This window comes from Carassius gibelio, chromosome A12 (genome assembly GCF_023724105.1).
Source record: "Carassius gibelio isolate Cgi1373 ecotype wild population from Czech Republic chromosome A12, carGib1.2-hapl.c, whole genome shotgun sequence".
In the NCBI taxonomy this organism is placed as follows: domain Eukaryota; kingdom Metazoa; phylum Chordata; class Actinopteri; order Cypriniformes; family Cyprinidae; genus Carassius; species Carassius gibelio.
In genome coordinates, this window is record NC_068382.1 from 12,148,974 (window position 1) to 12,168,149 (window position 19,176).

A 19,176-nucleotide genomic window follows, 5' to 3' on the forward strand; every position below is an offset into this window, starting at 1 on the left:
AATATATGGTAACTATATATAAAGTATATATAAAGTGTGTGTGTATATATATATATATATATATATATATATATATATATATTCCCATGATCTAATCTGTTCATCTTTTCCACTTTCAGAAGCAAAGTTTAAGTATCCTTGTCGATATATGATAATCATTCTCATTAAGATCCATCAAAATACATATTCAGAGATACCAAACATGGTATAGTTTAGGTTCCATTATCTAGTGGTTCTAGACGCATGCATAAAACAGTCAAGACAATACAAGATACAAAAACAGTACTAATACACAGAATGACCTTGGATTAAGCATGTTCATTCATATAAAAGTTTGTCTATGAATTAATGAAAGGAGTCCTTTTATATAGGCAGTGTTTGTCTGTTTCAGAGGGAATCAAGTAAGAGGGTAAAGAGTAACAGTTTACAAGTCATACTACATTTTTACACTTGTAATTCAGTGGAATATATTGTATAAGAAATAATTGAACAATAGACTGTCTGGTAACAGATCACCATCTTGGTATGTTTTATTGGAGTTCAACACATGCATGAGTCAAACAGTACAGAGAGCAGCTTGAGGCATAACAACAGGGTAGCACACAGAGCAACACCAGTACAATCTGTAAAACCAAGATTGACCACAGAAATGATCACCGGTTAAGAGAGTACAGCTTATTCCAGTCCTTCACACACTCACTGTCTCATACACTCTCTCTCACACACACTAAAGTTTTTTTATCGAGATCTGTCATTTCGGAAAGCTAGATTCTCTCCTTCCCGTCCCTTGGTAAATACAAGATAAACACGGTTTCTGCAGCAGACATCAGGATATTGGGAGCTGTTGTTCACACATATACATAGACACACACACACACACTCCAAACACATATCAAAGAGAAGAAAAGTGCCATTCCTAAAAAGCTCTCAATGGTACAAAAGACATTGGCATAACCTGACCATATGCTGGGGATAATTCTTGTCTGATTGCAAAAAGTCAGTAAAACATTTCCACTTCAACTGCAATGAAAAAAGTGGAAACTTCAAACTTATGATTTCGATCTTTACAGTCCCTTCATTCTAATATACAGCAAGTAACCAATACTGACTTAAAAAAAAAAAGAAAAAAAAAAGACTAAATAAATGCGTTCTGCTTTCTCAAACTGTACATTAATGAGACTCATTTACAGCTAAAACCATTTCAAATGAAATCAAACCGTAGTGCAGCATTAAGTGATGAAATTGCACAATTGCTGAGAAATTGAAAGTAGATGCTGATAAACTGATAAATAACTCTACTTCAGTTAAATAACGTATTTCTATCCAAGATTATTTCAGCAGCAACAGTGCCAAAAACAACAACAACAGCATTTAAATGGGATGGTTAACATCCATGAGAGGTAAAATCTGTTTTTTTTTTTCATTGAGTGTAGTGTACATACAAGTAATATAGGAGGAGATGCAGATCTCATGAAAGAAACTAGTCAGTTGTGATCCCCAATCATGTCCCTCAAATCTCCTATTATCAACAGAAATAGACAGTTGTCATAATATTTTAGTATTAATGCTTGTTCATAATCAAGCTGCATTCCCTGCTACATCGATCCTTGTATTTCTTCTCAGCTCTTCTCAGAATAACTATCTAACAGACAACATATCATTGTCACCTGATAAAGGACTTGGGCTTTTCGTAGCTCCCTAAACGCTTTCCCTTAAATAGTTTCAAAAGCTCCACCACAGTTCTGTGGTAACTGTAAAGTACACAGACACAGCAACTGTAAAGTACACAGACACAGCATAATGAACTCCCAATAATTCTGCCAAAGGCGGCGATCCTCGAAATCCAACCGTTTTCAACCTGAAATTCGGAGTGCAAGAGGCCCAAAGCTTAGTTCCTCAACAGATCTGGGATTGTTTTCATCTGTGACACATATTTTGTGTAGTGTGACAAATCATATAAAATTATTAGCCATGCAAAAGTGCACTGTCCCTTTGATTTGTGCTCACCTGTATGATAAATGAAATCTCAAATACAAACACAACTAAAACTCCTCTGGACGTCAAAAGCAATATATGTCTTAAGTTAGTTGACTCTATGCTTAAATTATTTGCTGAGGCTAAACATTTGGTCCGTCAAAACAGTATATACACAACAGCGAGACACACCACTCGAACTAAAGATATAACACCAGCACATTCACCTCACTAAATCAAATCTGGGATGTGCAAACATGAGAGTACCAAAGGTTAAATGACCATTAGTGGACTACACCTAAAACTACCAACAAACTGTTATTTAAGGCAGATCCATTTCATTCCCAATAATAGCATTAAGCTCGACACCACTTCAGCTGCAGTTGTGCAATGTAAAATCTAATTTAAACTGCCTCGCAGTCACCATCAGTTCTCTGGAAACTCCATTTGTTTTCGGCCTCGTAGTAGACAGAAGTGAAATGAACGACAGCTGAAATTTTGTATTTGAACAAAAGCTCTTTTAACAGCCGAAAGGCGAAGCATTCTTTCAGTGCAAATTCAATTGAAATACAAACTTTTGTTCCTATAAATCCTTTCTAATAGGTGATGGTTTTGCCTAGTAAAATAATAACATTTAAAAGTATGCAAGGAAATATTTATAATATCTTTTTCCTCTGATGTGAGCTCTGCAGACAAGAGATGTCACTTCTGTCATTTAGCCTAAGTCAGTTCAATATTCAATTAGCAAAATGTGTTTTCAATCAAATAAATCACTGAAAACTTCTTTCTCTCTCTCTAATAGTTCTGTCATTTAGTCACTGGTACTCATTTCTGATAATATGACACAAAAGCCTTACATTTGCTTTTTGTTATGGTGTATCTTATCTTATTGTAGAGATTTTATAATAAATAATCCTACGTACAACATCCCTTTAAAGCAAATCTTCAAGTAAAAAAACAAAACAATTATTAGCTCCCTTTACAGATTGTTCTTGAGGAAAGAGAAATAGGATTATTCAGCGGGTTGCATGCAGGACCACGGTGAACACAAAATTAGACATGATTAGATGTGGTAGTAGACTTTACAATAATTTTCTTTGCTTTATAACACAAACATCAATTAAAAAAATAGTCATTGACCTCTCGATCCTACAAGAAACGGTATGCTTTAAGAGAGTTATGAGTGGATCTTCTACAGCATTTTCAATGGAATGAAAACTTGATAGAGTATGAAAATATCTAGATCATGAAACAGTTCTGATCACTTCGGCTGTGATAGTGTTGATTGTGCTGGAGAAGCAGGAAGCAGGAGAGAGAGGAGAGACGCTGATGGATCTGCAAAGCGGCTGACACACCACTGCCACATGAGCAGTGCTGGGCTGCCCCAGAGGATCTGACACTTATCTACAAGGCAAAGAGGGAGTCTTCGGACCTGCCAGCCTTTTTACTCGCACTGGCAGAAGCGCCGGGGCCAGCAGAAAGCTCGTCACTCAGAGGTGTCGGCAGTGGGGGAACCACCTCTGCTGCTTTGGCTCTCTCCTCTAGAAACTTGTCAAACTCTGAAAGAAAGTTTTCATGGGGCATTTAATGTCAGATACTGCATATAATTGCTGGGAGTATGATCAGATGAACACTAGTGTTTAAAAGTTAGTGGTCGGGAAGATTTTTAAACGTTTTTAAAAAGTCTAGTATGCTCACCAGGAATTTTAATTGATAAAAAAAGTTACATTGTGAAATCACAATTTAAAATAACTGTTTTCTATTTTAATACATTTTAAAATGTAATTTATGACAAGGCTGAATTTTCATCTAGTCTTCAATGTCATATCATACTTCAGTAAACATTTCTTATTGTTATTATCACGGTTGAAAATATTTTTGTGGAAATATATATATATATATATATATATATATTTTTTTTTTTTTTTTCATGATTCTTCGTTAAATAAAAAGTTCAAAAGAGCAACATTTATTAGAAATAGAAATGTTTTGTAATATTAATAATGTCTACAAATGTTGAATGCATCATTGCTGAATGAAAGTGTTAAGTTCCTTAAATACAACATCTACATAAACAACAATAAATTATAGCTGCAAGCAGTGATATCCTAGCATCCTAACCTTTTTTTTTTTTTTTTTGGACCAGTAGGTCATACATTTCTGTTCAGTCATTTCTATGTGGCTCAGTACAAAGATTTTCTTGCTAAGTTTTTGGAAGAATTGGACAAAATTTGTAGGAGGATTAGCAAAAAACATTTCCATATACTTCAATATAATGGACATATACATTAAGGAAAATTTTAAATGACACATTGTCGGAATCAGCATTGGCCAGGGAATATATATATATATTTTTTTTACAATTTTTGCTAAATTCCTTATATCTCTGTACCACTAGGTGGCACTTGTGTTCAAACTCAGTTACCTTCAGGACCTGCTGGTGATGATACATAATTTTTTGTGAAGATATGTCACATTTTTTAAGAGATATTGCAATTTATGACAAAATTCAAAACGGCAGACTGATGGTTCATCCGATATTGGCAAAATCGGTATTCTCAGATCCAGCATAACCCAAGTAATCCATAGGGACCAAGAACATAATTCTGACAAACAGTTCACAAGTTATTTGCCAAAATAGCCATTTTTCTGATCTCATAACCTATAGGTGGCAGGCACTGTTCCCAAATCTGGCATGAACCCTCAGATCATGGTCCCGATGAAGCGTACCAATTTTCGTTTCAATTGCTCAAAGTTTGGAAGAGATTCAGTCTTTGAACCAATTTCGGGTCGATCTCGTTAAGTTTGTGACATCATAACTACAAAGATGAATAAAAACAAATCTGTTCATTCATTACTGTGTGGCTCAGTCCAACAACCATCTGATGAAAGTTCGGACAAAATAGGACAAAATTTGAAGGAGGAACGAAAAAACTGATTCTGTACTTTAAATGGCCACTACTGTAAAGGGCAGAGACCTAATGTAAGATGTTGAATGGCATCAGCATGAAAAGATGAATCAGCTGTATTAAAGCACATTTGTCTAGAGCAAATGGTTCAAAAGTTATAACCTTTAGAATAGTGATTTTTTTTAACTGGTGGCGGTGCTATCGAGTTCTAGAAACTCAAATTTCATCCGATCACTATTCATGACCATATCTCATATAGTGTTCCTGTAGCTCAACTGGTTGGGGGTTCGATTCCCCGGGAACACATGATATGTAAAAAAATTGTAAGTCGCTTTGGATAAAAGCGTCTGCTAAATGCATAAATTTAATTTAATTTAAATTTAATTTAATCTCTACAATTGTGACAAATTTCATCATTTTCTCCTGTTCCGTTTATAGGACTACCTTTGACTTCCATTTGGGAAAAATAATTAGACAACTAACAGATACAATAGGTGGTGCTCAACACCTAAAACCTTTTTATAAAAATAAATAAATAAATTTATTGTTGATCCCAAACTTCTGAACGGTGTAAATCAAGTAATTCTACACACCTTCACTGGTCACACCCTCCTCTCCTTCATCTCCTTTCTGAAAGAAACCAGAAAGGGTAAAGGATTTCAGTTCATGAAGGCTTATCCAAAAACCAACACAACTTTTTGCAACCACATCAAACATGATAATTTTTCCTTCAAATGACCTATTCTTGATTTAACAATGACATTACCAAAAACATCCAAAAGAGCCATTAGTATAGAAAATAAAAGCATTAAAAGCATATCAAGCAAGAGTCTATTCACTTTGAACTCAGTCTATATTAAAATAAATTAAAACATTTGTTAGAATATCCCAGAAAAGTAAGGAATGTAGCAAAACCATACAAGGAGAGTCGTTAGTGACCCTAAAAAGAGTATGAAAGGTATTCAGCCAAGAATAAATAGGCAAACAAAAAGAAATATGCCGTGATAAGGGCATATTTCTTTTCAGGAAAATGGGTTATGTCCTGAAGAAGAAGAAGAAAAATCAAACAAACGAAAGGAAATCTCACCACATCAGTACAGAGCCACTCCTCAATGTCATCCATGACAGAGGACTGGTCAAGAGCTGCCTACGGGCCCAAACCATGGGCCGGAGCAGAGCAAATAATAAAGAAAATAATAATGCCAAGAAAACATGACAAAACAAACAACAAAAAAACAAAAACAATAAGATTTCAACATAAAAGTCTCAACCAAACCAATATTAGAAAACTACCCCATGTGGTAATAAATCAAACAAATGCAGAGCGTCTCTGCAGAATACAGCAACTCAAGACTCTTTTGAGCTGCACTGAAAGAATAATATCAGTCAACAATAACAAATATGTACAAATCTGAAACCCTGCTTTCAGAAATAGTTTCTTCTAACTCAGATGTGTATGTTCATCAACTAGTGTCATCTTCGGAGTCACATCTTTCTCACTTACTAATTTAGGGTTTGGTACACAACTACATTGCTGTGTAGTATGTACTGTAGTATCCTCTGAAAATTACATGATGTCATTTTCTAATACTCTATGATGTCTCTTTGACATAAAAACAATGATTCCAAATACACATATAATGATGGAAAAAAGGCAAAAAATAAATAAATAAACCACTGACCTAAAATAAAATTATACAGAGCGAGAGAGAGTTGAAGAAAACTCACCCCAGTTGGTTGTTGTCTGACATCCAAAGTCGGGGCCACTCCACTTGAAGCCTTTGTGTCTTCGAATGGTGTACTATTAGATCAAAACCAGCAAGTTAATGCTAATATAATACAGAATAATATCAAATAAATTCAATCTTAACATCAGGGTACGATGCCCCTCCTCCTCCTTTATTGTTTAATGAAGATTTGTGAATTTCAGACAGCTTGATTTTCGTATTTTACATAAAATGAGACCACCTTCAAATAAATACATGTATAAATACACACATGATTTTGTAAAAAAACTAATCTGGTTTAAGTTTAATTTTTTAGTAGTGGGACAAGATGGACTTTACCTTCTCTTGATTTAAAATGTTGTCAGTTCTATTTATTCTTATTAATTTAGTGAATGAAGTACAGTATCATCATAAAACCATCTCCAGATTGGACAAAATATTATAATTTTTGTATAATTATATAAATATATATTTATTTTTTACTTTTTGGCCAGAAGCAATGGTTTAAAATGTTGTAAAGAAAAAGTATTTTAATACACACACTTTTATTATGATTTATTATATGGGGTCTTATGTATTGCTATCATGCTCTCATTGTGTGGTTTATGATCAGTACTGTACTGTACACTCACAGAGATGGATTCTATTTCTAAAACCCTTCAATTGTGTTAAGCCAAAGAAAGAAAGTTATAAACATCTGGAATGATATGAAGATCTGAGATTATGATATGAAGATTATGAGAATTTTCTTTTTTGAGTATCCCTTTCGGGGAGGCATCATACTCCATTATACATTATAAGCAATTAGTTACATGAAATAGATTTGATTCATACTTCTTTCTCTCAGGAATGGCGCCACTCCTGGTCTGAGCAAACATTTCAAAGTCATCTTGGGTTTGACCGGTAGTCAGAGAGCTCAGTGTGCCACTCACACTGTCAGAACCAACATCTGTAAAGCAATGACGTTCACACATGAGTACAGACAAAGAGAGAGCTTCTCACTTGATATCTAAAATGTAAAAAACATTGTGGATCAAAGGTACGGGACTCACCCAAACCAGCCAGTCTGGAAGAGAGTGTGGCTGGAGAGGCGGAGCGAACTGGAGCCAGAGAGGGAGAAAAGTTGGATGGAGGAGTAGCACTGATCCTGGGGCTGACCACCGCAGGAGACCCTGGTCCCAGATCAATCAGGTTATCTTCTGTCGCCTCGTTCAGGACCTTTGGATAAGCAACACCATTTCACATAGGTACTCACTGATTACAGACACTTTGGGGTGATAGGTTATTTATATGCTATCTTACCTTTACATTATTATGAACACTTTTTTTACACTTTATTATGAACTTTTTCAAACTGGTTTACATACCTCTAATTTTCTACCTTTTAATTTTCTAATTGCAGATTGCATTCCCTGCAATCGATTATATAAGGTTCAAAGGAGTTAAGACGAATAGTTGTGATGTCGTACATACATTGCTTTCACTATTTTCACCAACTTCTTTGTGAGGGAAACTCAATCTGTAACTCAAAGTATGCTGGCTGGAATTGATGAAAAAGGTGAAGAGTTCAGACCGTACAGGAACATTGACTATCATAGTGGCCACAAGAGGAATGGCTAATGGATATTCTCACTGTTTGTTGGGATTGTTGTTTTTATATGCTGCAAACTGGACGGTGTCACATAACATAAAATAATAATAAACATGTCTAAGTCATTGTTAATAATGTGTGTGAATGTTACTTTGTTTCTGCGCCACTTAAAAAAGGTACTGTATGTTGCTGTACTCCCTCATTTGCTCATAACGAGTTTGAATCCTCTATGTTACAAATCAAAAGCATATTACAACACGCTGTCTTGTTACGGTCTTGGCACAGTGGCACATCCTTATGACAAGTAATATAAAAGGGTTCAAATTCTTTATAACAAGGCAAAAGTCCACCAATAATAATAATAATAATAATAACAACAACAACAATTATTATTATTATATACATGGTGTCAAAAATATGTTTTGTCAGAAGGCATAACACAGTGATAGCTCTTGTGGGTGATCTGGACTACAACAATATCATTATCCTGTCCCCCCTTCTTTCTGTCCTCTCTATATCATACTGTGTAAGTTGAAGATAGGAAAATTCATTCATTAATGATCTATGATAAATGCCTCTGTAATTGGCTTCAGATTCTGTGACAATTAATTGTGTTACAACATATTTAACAATGTATTAATGAATCTTGCCTTTCTATAGTACTGGACACCACGAGTAAACTCAACAGTTGCAATTTAATAGACAAACCCAAAAGTTCCCACTCTATTTTTTATTTTTAAATGTTTTTGAAACGAGTATCTTATGGTCACCAGGGCTGCATTTATTTGATCAAAAATACAGTAAAGTTATAAGTACCATTTTGAATATATATATTTAAAAAATGCAATTTATTAGTGTCATGGCAAGTCAAAAATTTTTTTTGTAACAATTTAAAAGTATTCACTATCACTTTTGATCAATTTAATGCATCCCTATTGAATAAAAGCATTAATTTAAATCAATCATTAATAAAAATAATAATAATAATAATAAAAAAAAAATCTTCCAAACCCCAAACATTTCGATGCCTCTCATGCAGTCATAGAAATTTATAAAATAGCCAAAAAATATTGCTGTACATGTGCTGTTAAAAATCATACAATTACATGAAATGCATTGTTACTGCAGTAAATCCCCATGTAGCCCATTTTGCTTAAAGCAGTGGAGGAAATGGTACTAGGACAAGTAGATGGAAAGGGTGGAAGCAAAGGTCACAGACTGTGGGACAGCCATTCTACATGCTAGAGGTTCACTGTCAGGACATGCCAAACACAACACAGGAAGATGTACCAGCCAGTACTGACATAACATTCTTTAGCCAATAGCAAGTCAAAAATGAGATTAGATGACTTTCATACTTGCCTCCCTCAGCTAGCAATCCAAAAAAATATAAATAAGAAAAACAAATCACAAAACAGACCAAACCACACAATAAATAACATGCAATCACATCAGTTGATAACCGAACACGATGAAAGGGTTTGAATCTCAAAGCAAACATACCATGCATTCTCAGAGCAGATTTTAGAGTAAAAAGCAAGCAATCAGAGGAAGAGGAAATTATATGAGTGACTCTGAGATGTGCATTTGGCATGAACAATTTACCTTACATGTTTAAAAAAAAAAACACACACACACACTGATGATGAAATGATGCTAACGAACAGATAACAAAACAACCCACCCCATTGTTTACGCCTTGAGCAGTTCGGCCAGATCGGAATCTCTCGTATCTAAAAAAAAAAAAAGCATGAAAAAGGAGGAAACAGAATCAACACATCTTATTAAAACCTCTCACTTTAAGCAGTATTTTTTATGAAGCATTAAAGGGATAGTTCACCCAAAAATGACAATTCTGTCATCATTTACTCGCCGTCCCAAACCCATTAGTTTTGGAATATATTTGTTGAATATATATATATATATTTTTTTTTTTTTTTTTTTTTTTTTACAAAACCTGAGCGGTTTCTGTCCCTCTATTTAAAGTCTGGGTAACCAAGACTTAGAATATCCAAAAAGGTCATAGAAGCATCATAAAATGAATCTATATGAATCATGATTTAATCTGTAAAGTCTTGTAAAAAGATATGATCACTTTATATAATAAACAGGTTTAATTTGGACTTTAATTTGCATATAAACACAAATTGGATTGGACTTGGATTAAACTGCTCTATTCTAACGCCTTTATTACCTTTCGGAACTTCTCGGAAGGTTTAGTTACCTGGCTTTTCAATGAAGGAACAGAAACCTCTCAGGTATCATTAAAAAATATCTTAATTTGTGTTTTGAAGATTAACATGAGGGCAAGTAAATAATTTTGAAAAGGTATTTTCATTGTGGTTGATCACACCTCTCATATCGAAGGAAGATGTTGTTGAGGTCGTCGTTGACGTGCAGGAGCTCCTCTGTGACTTCCTCATTGGACACGCGTGAGATGAGCTCAACGATCCTCTGCTGCATGGCCCTGCATGTTCTGTTTAACTCCTTTAAACAAAGGAAGCAAACCGTGTTACACTGAATTAATTAAAAAGGTAAGTGTAATGCTGCACCAAAACTCCCTCTAGTGGCCTTCTGTTGCTCTTTCAAGCTATTTTTAAACATCTAAAAAAAAAAATCTGTGAGCATGAGAAACCTGCAGAAGCTCATGATCGGATGGATCCTCTTGACCAGGAACCATCTCAGTCAACATCTCTGACATGACCTTAGTGTTCCCACGCACAATGTCCAGCTCACTGCGCAGCTTGCAGATCTAATGAATTATATATATTTTTTTACTTTATTATGCAATCTATGAAAAATGTTGATCTATGCCATTTAAAAGAATGAAAGAAAGAGGTTCTACAGCACCTGTTCAGGGGAAGGGTTGATGGGTCCAGATATGTGCAGATTGGGCATCTGTGGGGAAGTGTGAGTCACAGGGGCAGTAAACGGAGGAGCGGAGGCAGGGTGAAGCTGTGGCTTGGGCTGGACTGGGGCGTTATATTTCTGCTGGTCCATCTCTGGTGCACTTTGCAGCTTTTAAAGACGATTACAAAATTGCAGAGACAAAGAGGGAATGTAATGTGATGAAGTTAAGTAAATGATAAGGAGCATAATATTTTAGTATGAGCTGCCATAACCTCTGTGATAAACAAACCATGACATGCCTCACATCAACACCTACCTGGTGTGGTGTGTGAATGGGGGACAGGGTCTCCAAGTCAGATTGAGGAAACTCTATACCCTTCCTCTTCATTTCTTCATAGACGTGGACTACTCCAGTCAAATCTGGACTACTCCTGAAGGCATCTGCCCATGCCTGATGTACAGAATACACGTAAACTTGTTATTTGCTTTAAAAAACTTGCCATTTAAGATGCATCAGAATATCTATCAATATAGTTGGTAACTGCTTTACAACTTCTCACATCTTCTATTCTTTTAAATGGACAGTTTTCCTAAAAATGTGAAATGTCACCTTTCTTCTGTTGAACAGAAAATATATTATTTTGAAGAATATGTGATCATTGTACTTTCATAGTATGGAAAGGAAAATATGGTTACCAGAAAAAATTTGGCTAGTCACATTGTTCAAAATACCTTTTTGTTCAACAGAATTAAAGAAATTTGTACAGGCTTGGAACAACATGAGGGTGAGTAAATGATAACAGAATTCTCGTTTTTGGGTTAAGTATTCCTTAAATAATAACAATGTACATGTCACGCCACAGGACACGTCCTTTATTGTTGTTAATTTTGTGAATCTGTGTGTGAGATTGTGTTTCTGTTTTTGCCTGTTTTCCTCTGTTCCTCCCTGTCCTCTCACAGAAGCCTAATTGATGCCACCTGTCCCTCATCAGAGCGGTGGAGAGGAGCTAGCATTTGAACAGAGGGAACTGGCTGTTCATCAGAGAGAGCGTGGCCTGTCATTTTCTCAGATTTTGTTGAATGCTGTGTGCTCTGAGCTATAATGCGTCTTTAAGAAAGCCTGTTGGATCTGCTGTAGTGAGTGACAGTATGTTATTGCTCCTGTTGTTTCCACCAGATGCAGTAGGGAGGTGGGTGCCACTTTTGGTTTCAGTAAAATTAGCTTTTTTCAGTGCAGTAGGCAGATTTCTTATTCAAAGCACCGAATTTCTTCAAATAGGCTATATTACATATAACTAAAGTATATAATATTATTTTATTCAGAAATGTCATGTTGGTGATTTTTATTTTTTTGTTAATTCATTATTTAAATTAATAGACCTAAATATTCAGAAACGGGTGTAGTTAGTCGCCGGTGTCAGTCACAAAATGTATAGAAATAATATATTTAAGAAAGACTGGCAACAGTTGGTCTTAAATTCTTTAGGCACCACACACTACACGACTTAAAACAGCAACTGAAAACACTGACTGAACCCAAATGACATTCATAATGGGCCTGACAGTAGTGTGTTCCCTACTTTACAGAATGAACCGGATCAGCCTGCGCTTGGAACTGAAAAGTCTTTCCGTTACTGGGGACTGATGGACAGGTTCTTTTTCCCGTGTCAGTATTTAAATTAATTAAAATTAAATTGAAAAAAAATTCTAACAGAATTATGCATTACTGCGGTTTTTGCTAACAAGCTTACATGAGGAGTAACTTAAAGTGCCAGGACTAATCTGTTTTCCACATGGGCACATAACCAGTCTGTGGGAGCCAGAATTCTTTCTGGTTGGTAGGGATCAAATACTTATTCCACTTTATGAAATGCTAATTAATTTCTAACCTTTTATATAATGTGTCTGGATTTTTTTTGGTTGATATGTCTATCCGTTAAAATCAACCTACCATTAAAAATTACAGTCCCTTCTTTGTAAGTGGGCAAAGTTAAAAAAAAAAAAATCAGCAGGGCATCAAATAAATATTTTTCCCACTATGCACTTTTCCTATTTTTTTCTTTTTTATAGTAAGGTAGTCAGGGAAGAGAGCTGTTGTTAACTTGACTTATTGTTTGATAGCTAGATTACTTCTGCTTGTTATTTTGCCTTAAATCCCCTCCTGAAGCATCTTATCATCACCAATTTTTGAGTCATCAATACTGTTTATCTGCTGTACAAAGACTGTAATCTGTAAATTAAACCTTGATGAGTTTCCCTTTGTGTGGTGCTGGGATTACAGAAAGATCCAACTCTCACATTCTTTTTGCCCTGTTGTTATTTTTTTTCCCTTCCCATCACCCCTAGATGAGACTAGGGGTGTAACACTACACTACCATTCAAAAGTTTTGGAGTGCAACACTGTGAAAAATTACAATAATAATAACAACTTTTCATGAATCTTTTATAAATAGAAGGTTCAAAGGAACAACATTTATTATAATGAAGTTTTTACTAAATGCATCCTTGCTACTATATATATATATTAATTTCATTAAAATATATTTTAAAATAAAAGTTAGTCTTACAGACCTCAACCTTTTGAATGGTGAGGTTTGTACTACAATCAGGTGACTGTTTTAAATCATGTTGTTTGAATGACAAACAAAAATGCAAAGCACATACTTTACTTACCTAGTTCTCCTTGTACAAAGCCATAGTAGACATTTTAATTTCATCATGAGAAATTTCTGGCATCACATTAAATGCAAGACCAAGTACATTAAAGTCACCCTTGGTCATCTGAGCCAAACCTAGTAACCTGATCCACTAGGTTGTAATGAGCACAACTTCAGTGCCAACGAATTAATGAGATCTCCTTGACTACCGGGCATCAGGTAACCCACCTCTTCATCCACCTCCTCAACCTCTCCATCATGCCCTCTTTTTGAAATGTTTCATGTCATGAGTTTACTTCCCCATATTGTGTTTAAATAACAAAACAACATTATTTCCTTTACCGAACAGTCAAAACCAAAAATCCGGTCCATACCTGTACCAAAGCTAGCACTTTGTCCTGCACTATGGCAGGTGGGTTGTTTTTAGGAGATATGATTTTCACCAAAACGCCATCAATGAAGTCCCGGGTGGTGACGAGTGCATGGAACCGGTACCCGCAGTTCTTTACACATGTCTCAAGAACCTGAACACATTATGAAAATCAAAATGGGCAGGACAATCTACAAAATTATTTGTTGGATATTAGTAAGACTCTAAAGGGAATTGTTTCTATTGTATGTCTCTCACCGTCAGCGTAAGCATGACCTCTCTGTAGTTTTTATTACCATTAAGCCTCTTCTTCACAGCTTTTATAGCATCCTTAGGCCTATAAATCAGATAAATAACATCCATGCCACTACAAAGCAACCCATTATGAAATTAAAAAGACATGGTCAAATGAATGAATCATCCTCTGCCAGCAAGCATTGTCAGGTTCCACAAATAACACATTGTGATGACTCCTGAACTTGCAATGGATTTGAATGGCTACCGAATAACTGATGGCATGATAATTCAGCCATAATTAAACATTATTAGCATGAAAAACATGTGCAACTATAACGACGACAATTTTAGCACAGAGGCTACTTAATTCAACCTGTTAAATGCTATAAATTACGAATCCTTCAAGTCTTACCCATCTTCGGTTTCATTGATTAGGTCACATATTTCCATATTCAAGGCCCAGTCTTCACTTTGTAGTGAGCCATCTGTGGCCCTTTCTGTGAAAGATCAAAAGGCAAACTGATAAGATAATCGGTTACTGTCTTTTATTAATAAGAGAATCTGATATAACATTGGCACTGATGACATTGCACTCAACTGCAATCTGTTGTGCAGTATGAGCTTGCTTGCTGGTTATATTCCAAAGCAAGCGGTCAGTTTCCTTACACAGTGTCCATTTGTAGGAGTTGATCAATAGTATGAATCATTTGCACACATTACCTCTATCTTTTGCAATGAAACTGGGTGTGAGAGATAAACTCAGTGTCAACTGGCTAGCAGGCTAATACCAGCTGATAAGTGAGAGCAGTATTTCAGCTTACTTTAACTCTGTGTTAAGCATGTCAACTACCTTTAATCTGTAATTTCAATAATTACGTAATTTACTATTGCAAAAAGCACATATTAAGAGGTAACTGTAAGTTAGACCAGCTAGCATGAATGAGCATTAGCTGTTAGCTATATGTTGAGTCACTATTCAGCGGTTTGCAAAATGCATCGCTTTAGGCGTTAACTTGTCACGGCACAATTTTTTACGCATCATTTAGTTTCTGAAAAACATACCAATGCACTGTCCCACTGGAGTACTGTATGGGTTTCCCAGCAAGAACTCCATCTTGTCAACATACCAAACGATAAACAGTCAACGAGACGGTAAACACTCAAGCCCCGCCCATGGGTGACTCCCATTGGTCGCGTAATTCAGGGCAGCAAAGCTATTGGCCGAACCTGCAGTCCGCTATTGAAATGACACGCCAGCTAATTAAAGGGACAGCAGTGATTCCGTTGAGATGACGGGTTTGATACTTCGTTATTAACGGTCATGTATCAGATTGCTCTATCATACTATGCACTTAAAACATTTGTTTTAATGTGTGACTTTGACCTTGAGGGAACTCCTTGAAAAACATTAGACTGTGGTTGGTAAAAATAAAAGTGATGACTCAATTAGACATGCACATGATTGCAATTTATCAAAACTTTTTATTTAGTTAGTTTCCAACTCATTTACTAAACCGTTTCACAGCTTCGGCTTCAGAATACTGGGATTTTGTATTTACAGTCTTTTCATGTGGCAGATGTTGAAACAAAAGATACATATCATGACCTTTAGACATCTACATTATTACTCAAAACATAACTAGACAGGAACAGCATGTTACTAGTTAGGTAACTGGTACTGCAGCTTTCTCTCTCTCTCTCTCTCTCTCTCTCTGTATGTGTGTATGTATATATATATATATATATATATATATATATATATATATATATATATATATATATATATATATATGTGTGTGTGTGTGTGTGTGTGTGTGTGTGTGTTTGTGTGTATATAAACCAAGGCCAGAGAACAAAAAATAAATACATTTCAATCTCAAACAGTGCCTTTCTGGCCTTATCAGTCCTGTAAAATTTTTCTCTTGACAGCTGTGCTTTCAGTTGACAGATGCACAAACATTACACCAGCTGCTGTTCGTGCTTGCAACTCATGCATGTCATAATCATGGGTCCATTCCACATTTCCCCATCTCTGGATCTAAGACAGAACAGAACATTATTACAGTTATCATTAATATGGACAAAATGATACCAAGCAATTATTATTAAACACTTGGAACAAACAAAAAGCAACCATACCTGGTATTCCTCCTCAAGCCTGGACAGCACAACTGCTTGTTCCACACTGAGGTGCCTGTCAATCAGCCCAAAGGACAAGACCAGCGATTTCAGCTGAGTGATCACATACTCAAACCCTGCAGAAGCAGAAAACCCTGCACTGTTCAAACAGGCCTATTCACATAAGATGCAAAATCTTATGTAAAAATGTCAATTTACATCAAATGCAAAAGCCACCACAGTATCTTTACCTGTCAGAGACCATAAATTGTAGGAATTAAGGTGCTGTTTAAATGTGTTCTTAGTCTCTTCTGGGATTTGAGGGCCCATTATACTGGAGGAAGAGCCAATTAATACATTGTACCTAAAAATAACAAGATGTTAATATACACCATTTGTTTTGTGGCTATGTATTGTGACTATTCCACAATCTATCCAAAATGTGCAAATAATCTAGCCAAAATGACCTTTGTTCTATCCAGTTCATTACAGGGTCCCATTCATTCCTCTGAAGCTCCACAAGACCTGGCGGTTCTTCTACTCTGAAACTACAGCAAAGGCATCTGATTTAATGAAAACATAAAACTATAAATGGATGTATTAGATGTAAATCTAATATCATTTACCATTACTGCAATTAAATAACACAATAATATTATATAAATCTTGATTTAATTAATTAAATGCCATCAAGTGAGTTTCAAAATACCAGATTGTGTCAGTCTCCAAAAACTTGAGAGCTGCTGAGATCATTTGTTCCTTCGTCCTTTGTGTCGGGTTATCGAGCGCCGTGTTGCAAAGGGTGGTCTGTATGGATGGAAATAAATCATATTAGCATATCTACAATTTGAGTCAAACCATGCCATTTTTATAAATACAGTGCATTTCTCAATATATACATATTCAAATCAAGCTTTTCCTAAAATCATGATGTTAATATTTACATCTCCGTGCATTATAGCCACATTAAGCAGATTAGAGCATGATGATAATAATACAGTTCACATTTCGTGATGCATCGCTTTATGCGAGTATACTGTATGTATGCGGATAAAGTTTGGATGTTTTCTATATCCCACTTCAAAAATATCACTGGCTTGTAATATGATTAATATATACAATTTAGGAACTGTAACTTTATTTAATCATAATAGCTTACTAAGTGCATGGTGTAAAACATCAGAGTGTCCTTCTGAATGTCCCACTCTGTCGCAACAGCTATGGCAAGAGCTTCATTAGGCACTGTGAACAACTTTCCACCTGGAGTCTTCAGCTTTCGTTTGTCAAGGTTGATTTCAAACAGGCCCCCTGTAAACAACACAAATAGTATCTTCTTGTTCTTGGTCAAAACGTGTTTGTTTTTTTGCAGATGTGTATTGTATGAACACCAGCACTGAATGATGCTCACCTTCACCTTGAGATATCGAGACATTCTCGTAGAATTTTCTTCTCACTGCAAAACGCATTTAAAGAACACGAGATCAAGCATGAACACATTAGATTTGTGCTTTTGTATCTTTCTGTAATGATCTTACCTGTTGTGGCACTGGCATTTCTTGCCTTCTGTAGATGTGTTGATAAACTACGAACACGCTTCTCTTGAGGAAAATAAAATGGCCAAATGATCTGGCCAAACTGCCTTTGATACCTACAAATATTCCTTAACATCTTAACGCTATGTATTCCTATTAACGTAAGAGTCATGAACCATTTAGACAAGATTAGATAGATGGATCAGGCATTATATCTAACTTGACAAATCATTATTCACGTTTTAGTAATAACAGAAAAACACAGGTATTAACTACAATCAAAGTAAACTCAGTTATTTAAGAGCAAATATATACTATGAACAGAGATGTCACAGCACGCAGCAAGCGCAGCAACTAGAAACCAAAGCGTGAAGCTGATGACTGTGACCTACACGAGGATCGTAAAGGACAATTCATAATAAAAGTCCGTAAAGCTCCAATTGTAGGATTTGTTTGACCCTCTTTTTATATTTGATTTGATTTCTGTTTTTTAATGATATTTCATAAAATAATATTTATTAAAATATTGATTTGTAAAATATTTTTTTATAGATTACGTTTTTAAATATAATTTTATGAGGCTAGATTACCTTTTTTAAATGTCAGTAGCCACCAATTAGTAAAAACAATAAAACAATATACAAAATTAAATTAGAAACACACACAGCACACTCACTCACACAGAATATTTGTATTAATGTTTGTATATATATATTTATACTATTTATACTATTTATACTATACTATTTATACTATGTTTGTGTCTTATTGTAATTTATATTTTATGAATCCCTTTGAAAAACGTTTCACTGTTTCGAAGCGCGGATATACACTTTCATTCAAAGACATGGGGTCAATAAATTCTGCATTTTTGAAAGGAACATTTTTTATATCCTACTTTATTTAGCATGGATGCATTAAATTGAACAAAAGTGACAATAAAACTGCAGTTGTTTTAGTAACTTGTGTATGTCGAATAAATGCATTTTGTTTGGACTTTCTGTTACATTTTCTGAAAAAACGTATCGTAGTTTCAACTAAATTATTAAGTGGCCCTAACTGCTCTCAAAATTGAGAATAATAAGAAATGTTTTTTTTTTTGTGTGAAGATCAGTATATAAGAATGATTTCTGAATGATCGTGTAAAACTTTAAGACTAATGGCCGTAGAATATTCAGATTTGCTAACACAGGAATAAATTACATTTGAAA

The 19,176-nt window shown here is 35.2% G+C and overlaps 2 protein-coding genes across 3 annotated transcripts; both read right to left on the bottom strand.

Moving 5' to 3' along the window:
* Positions 1-502: 502 nt before the first annotated feature.
* On the bottom strand, positions 503-15,529 carry LOC128025145 (TOM1-like protein 2). Of its 2 annotated transcripts, XM_052611187.1 has the most exons (15): positions 15,378-15,529; positions 14,728-14,812; positions 14,337-14,415; positions 14,083-14,232; positions 11,368-11,502; positions 11,052-11,219; positions 10,837-10,953; positions 10,555-10,688; positions 9,886-9,934; positions 7,663-7,828; positions 7,445-7,559; positions 6,612-6,684; positions 5,971-6,030; positions 5,477-5,513; positions 503-3,533 (listed from the first exon to the last, which is right to left on the bottom strand). In XM_052611187.1, the coding sequence occupies exons 1-15, from the start codon at positions 15,427-15,429 to the stop codon at positions 3,379-3,381; spliced, it is 1,575 nt and encodes a 524-aa protein (XP_052467147.1). In that variant the 5' UTR covers positions 15,430-15,529; the 3' UTR covers positions 503-3,378. The 2 variants fall into 2 exon arrangements, with proteins under 2 accessions (XP_052467147.1, XP_052467148.1); XM_052611188.1 differs by lacking the exon at positions 5,971-6,030.
* A 248-nt stretch (positions 15,530-15,777) lies between these two features.
* Positions 15,778-18,347, bottom strand: LOC128025146 (ATP synthase mitochondrial F1 complex assembly factor 2-like). Its single transcript, XM_052611189.1, has 8 exons — positions 17,969-18,347; positions 17,842-17,886; positions 17,593-17,741; positions 17,143-17,240; positions 16,901-16,981; positions 16,685-16,797; positions 16,455-16,570; positions 15,778-16,353 (listed from the first exon to the last, which is right to left on the bottom strand). Exons 1-8 carry the CDS (start codon positions 18,135-18,137, stop codon positions 16,216-16,218), a joined length of 909 nt encoding a protein of 302 aa, XP_052467149.1. The 5' UTR covers positions 18,138-18,347; the 3' UTR covers positions 15,778-16,215.
* Positions 18,348-19,176: the final 829 nt, after the last annotated feature.

What these genes read in the sequence shown, in the direction of transcription:
- LOC128025146 (XM_052611189.1), bottom strand. Translation starts at nt 18,137, where the DNA reads ATGACTCTTACGTTAATAGGAATACATAGCGTTAAGATGTTAAGGAAT. An exon ending in TTGGAGACTGACACAATCTG is followed by an intron (nt 16,982 to 17,142) that starts GTATTTTGAAAC and finishes CCTTTGCTGTAG; the next exon opens with TTTCAGAGTAGAAGAACCGC. An exon ending in GGCTTGAGGAGGAATACCAG is followed by an intron (nt 16,354 to 16,454) that starts GTATGGTTGCTT and finishes GTTCTGTCTTAG; the next exon opens with ATCCAGAGATGGGGAAATGT.
- LOC128025145 (XM_052611187.1), bottom strand. Translation starts at nt 15,429, where the DNA reads ATGGAGTTCTTGCTGGGAAACCCATACAGTACTCCAGTGGGACAGTGC. An exon ending in ATCAATGAAACCGAAGATGG is followed by an intron (nt 14,416 to 14,727) that starts GTAAGACTTGAA and finishes TCTGATTTATAG; the next exon opens with GCCTAAGGATGCTATAAAAG. An exon ending in GGAGGGTGTGACCAGTGAAG is followed by an intron (nt 3,534 to 5,476) that starts GTGTGTAGAATT and finishes ACTTTCTTTCAG; the next exon opens with AGTTTGACAAGTTTCTAGAG.